This window comes from Pteropus vampyrus, unplaced genomic scaffold, assembly GCF_000151845.1.
Source record: "Pteropus vampyrus isolate Shadow unplaced genomic scaffold, Pvam_2.0 Scaffold90, whole genome shotgun sequence".
NCBI lineage: Eukaryota > Metazoa > Chordata > Mammalia > Chiroptera > Pteropodidae > Pteropus > Pteropus vampyrus.
Genome location: NW_011888871.1, coordinates 2,658,279 through 2,662,655, shown reverse-complemented (window position 1 = coordinate 2,662,655; position 4,377 = coordinate 2,658,279). Strand labels below are relative to the sequence as shown.

General features: G+C 44.8%; 1 protein-coding gene across 1 annotated transcript in view; it reads right to left on the bottom strand.

Moving 5' to 3' along the window:
* DAGLB (diacylglycerol lipase beta) overlaps positions 1–4,377 on the bottom strand; it is a 57,948-nt gene that overhangs the window by 24,993 nt on the left and 28,578 nt on the right. Inside the window, exon 3 of the mRNA XM_023532769.1 lies at positions 3,178–3,330. Coding sequence (XP_023388537.1) covers positions 3,178–3,330 — 153 coding nt within the window. The remainder of the gene's footprint in view (positions 1–3,177; positions 3,331–4,377) is intronic.

Sequence of the window (4,377 nt, the reverse complement as noted above, 5' to 3'; positions counted from 1 at the left end):
TTTGTGCAGGCGATGTGTGTAAAGGGCAGAAGAGTTCAAACAGTTCGAGCAGGTGTACAGTGCCTACTCAGCCTTCCTTCCACTGCTGACTCCATCCTTCGGTCACCTTCCTAAAAGCAAACTAGGGACGCGTGTAGTCTCCCAGAGTCGGCACGTGAACAAAACATGTCATGTATATACACACCCTCCAGAAAAAGCAGCCAACTAACGCAGTGCTCTGCACCTGCACACACTGGGGCTCTCTCCTCACCTGCTCCCAAAGCTCTGCTCATTCTTTCGACAGGTGCGCAGCAGACCATCATCTAGACGAACGCCGCTTTACCTAACCAGTGGCCCACTGACGGGCGTTGCGTTTGTTCCAATCCTTTGTACCTATAAACAGTGCTCTAAGAACAGCAAATGTTCCTACAAGTACTTCTTTGCACACACTGAAATATACAGGAAAAAGCTGGTTCACACACACAGCCAAACGGGGCTTCCAAGAGATGCAGTCAATTTCCAGGCCCACCAACAAAATGAGCGGCTTGTTTCGGCACAGCCTCACCAACTCGATGTATTATCTAGGTGGATTTTTCCTGCTGTGATTGAAGCTGAACATTTTTCATGTACATAGAAGTTGTTTACATTAATTTAACTGTTCGTGACCTTTGCTCATTTTCTTATTTATCACAGAAGCCTTTATATACTAAGACTGGCTCTAAGTCTCATGTGTTACAATATTTTTCCCCATTTGTCTTTTTTTAACTTTATGGTATTTTTCACTAAAATTTACATAATATTTTTAGTGATGCATCTGATGTTAATCATTTGTAACAAATTGGCAATTAAACTAACATGTTTTTATAGAATACTGCTTTCACTTTAGTTGTGATGCTCTAGCCATAAGTAACAAAATTCAACTCGAACTGGTTTAAAACAAGAAGGGTCTGTATGGATGTAAGGGACAGACGTGCACAGCCAGACCAGGCATCACGGCTTCCTGTGCTTCTTACACTCTGTCCTCTGAACGTCAGCCCGCCCTGGCCTGCGCCCAGCGGGAATTCGGCTGCTCATCCACGCACAGCGTCATCCAGAAGGAAAACAATGTGTCCCTAGGGGAGCAGGGAAGGACTTCCCCAGAACTCCTCAGTAAACTCCCTGAATTCCCTGGGCCCACATGAGTCACATGTCCATTCCTGAACCAATCACCGACAGGAGGATCAGTCCTGAGCTAGGCCGAGGGCCAGCTTCTCTGACACAAACACTTGGTATGTGAGGAATGGGGGGGCTGGGAAGGCAACCCACCGGTAACGCCCCTCACCATCAGCAGATGTTTTCTAAGCTCTAACCCTGTGTGACGGTGCGGGGTTGTGCAAGTGCCTGGGGGAGGGGCCTGAGTGGAGACAGCCATCCATCTCGGGGGTGTGAATGTGCCCTGACACCACCAAGAATATCTGAAGGAAAATATTCAGGGGAAAAAAGTTTACACTTATTGCTTGAAATCTGATCCCACTACCACGGCTGTGAACTTGGCGTACTAACCAGAATGTGACCCGAACAGAAAAGGCAAATAAATTAGATGATGCTATATCTGAAACGATGCCAATGTAAATATTTCATCTTTCAGAAATTCTGACTTCATTAACAACTTCATAGTGCTAAAGCCACAGTGTACATTCAGTTCCTTCCTTTCCTTCAGCATCCAGCACCAAGGACAATCCAGACTTGGGGACACAGACCACAGCACTAGGACCTTCCTTGATCCAGACTCTAGGCACCCACATTTTCAGAGATCAACTAAAATACACAGAGCTCTATTTTCTATAGTTTGCTATAGTAAGAGAGCACATGCCATAGGCTTCTCGGTCATGCAAACCCTACAGTCTTTTTTCAATAAAACACCTCGCCACTAATATTTCTCTCTGTATCTGTCCGCATGAACTGCCCATCTTTTAATTTTCAGTCCATCATTCCAGAATGTCAAGATCTTGCTTCTGTCGCCCCACCCACTGTACCAGCTGCTCCCTCCCAGTTCTACCATCCCCATCTGTAATCTGTTAAGCACGCCTCCTACATCCTGATTCAAGCAGTGATAAAAGCCAAAACACGCTTGATGGAAGCATGCCCTGCCTGACTGATGAGGTGCAGTTACTGATGCATCTCTATCAGCCACCAGAGCGCCCGGCTCACCCTAGGGACCAAAGCGATCCACAAGGGAGGCCGTCAACATTTTCAGAGACATTCTCAGTTAAGTGACTGTCAGCAGAAAATGGTAACATGAAGAAAAAATTATCAACTCTTACAACTCGCCAATAAAAGGACAAATATCCCAATATTCAAAATTGGGCAAATGATCTAAATAGACATTTCTCCGAAAATGATACATAAATAGCTAATAAGCATATGAAAAAGTGCTCAATATCATTACTCATCAAGAAAATGCAAATCAAAACCACAATGATATACCATTTCACACCGACGAGGATGGCTATGATCAGAAAGTCAGATAATAACAAGCGTTGAGTATGTGGGTAAACTGAAACCCTGACGAACTGGTGAGGAAAAATGGTGCAGATGCTCAGAAAACAGTCTGGCAGTTCCTCAGAAAGCTGAACAGAGATGCCATGTGACCTAGCAATGCCACCCCTAGGTACATATCCAAGAGAAATGAAAACATACGTCTCTGCAAGAACATGGGAATGTTCACAGCAGCAGCATCTGTAATAGCCAAAGTGGGAACAACCCAAGTGTCCACCAACTGAAGGATGAATAAGTAAAATATGATCTATCCATTCAATGTAATATTACTCAGCCATAAAAAGGAATGAAGCACTGACTCATGCTACAACATGAATGGACCTTGAAAATAAGAAGCCAGACCAAAAGGCTGCATAGTGGACGACTCCACCTGTACGATGTCCAGAATAGGCAAATCTGCAGAGAAAGCAGATTAATAGATGCCTACGACTGAGGGCATTTTGGACAAATGAGGAGCGATGGCTAATGGGCACAGGATTTTCTGTAGGGAGGAGAAGAAAATGTTCTAGAACTGATTGTGGTGAGGGCTGTACAAGTCTGTGAATACACTGAAAGCCACTTAACTATTTTTCAAATGGGTGAATTGTCTGGCATGTGAGTTACATCTCAATAAAGCTGTTAAAATAAATTAAGTGTCAAACAGAAAAAGCTACTCTTCACCTTTCATGCTGACGCACACGATGGCCAACACGGTACATATAATAACTGCCAGGAGAATGATGAGAACGATCAAGTAACTGCTGAGCAGGCCTCCGCTGGCACAGTCCAGCTTCCCTCTGTGCATCAGGTACAAGGTCAGGATGCCAATCCACCTGTTGAGAAACAGGGAGGGTCAGAAATGAAATCAAAGGAGCTGCTTCGTAGAACATGATAAAGAGAAATAACAGGAGTTAATATTTTCCAAAACAAGGGTGAGGTTCGCTTTAGAATATAATTTCCATCAATAAAAGAACTAGGTCAACTGAGAGTACGACTTTTTAAAAATGAGTTTTATATTTCTCATGCTTATACCATCGCTCTTACTCTAAGCCCACTGTAATACATGAGAGGCATTCACAGCCTTAAGAAAGCAAATCTAATTTAAAGTGCTGGAAAACAGCCCCCTTGTGACTCAGAAATACGCGACTGGTAAACCAACACACTGTATGCTTGCTAAATTAACATGGGAATTTTTAGTTCCGTGTAACAAGAAATTGATGAACACCCACTGCAATGTGCTGTGTGTAATCCAAGATACGAGGGGGCAGATGGTAAGTTATACAACGATGTTCCGTGGTGAACGCTGATAAACTTGAAAGGACAAGTACTGTGGACTCGTAAATGTATTTTGTATTTCAGTGTAGAATGAAATACAGCACCAAACAATGCAAAGTAATAGTGACTTGTCGCTGGACGTGTTTCAGCCCAGGGCGAGAACACCATATTAAGGATTCAAGCCCAGACTAAGGATTTTAGTCCAAGTGGAAATAAACTAGATAACTTTCTATGCTTTTGTCAGTTCTGTGATATTATGACTCTGTGTCTAGAAATAGTAATGGGAAATGATCTCGGAAAGACCTGGCTCTGAAAACTATGAAACGACTGAGCAGCAGTTCATAACGTTTCGTGTTTTTATTCATTTTCCACTCTGTTGATAGCCCTGGTTATCAGTCCTGGCTCAGGCCTGCGGACCCCGATTCCACGCTCTGAAAGACAAGCGCGTACGTGCCAAGCAAGCCTGTCCGCTTCCCACGGAATTCGGCCACGACCGGCTGGAGGACCGCAGCGCGCGGCTCGTCTGCCCCCCTCGCCCCGCGTGTGGCCGGCACGAGATGCCGCGCGTCCCCGCGCAGGGCGCAGGAAGGGAGCGGGCGGCCGCCC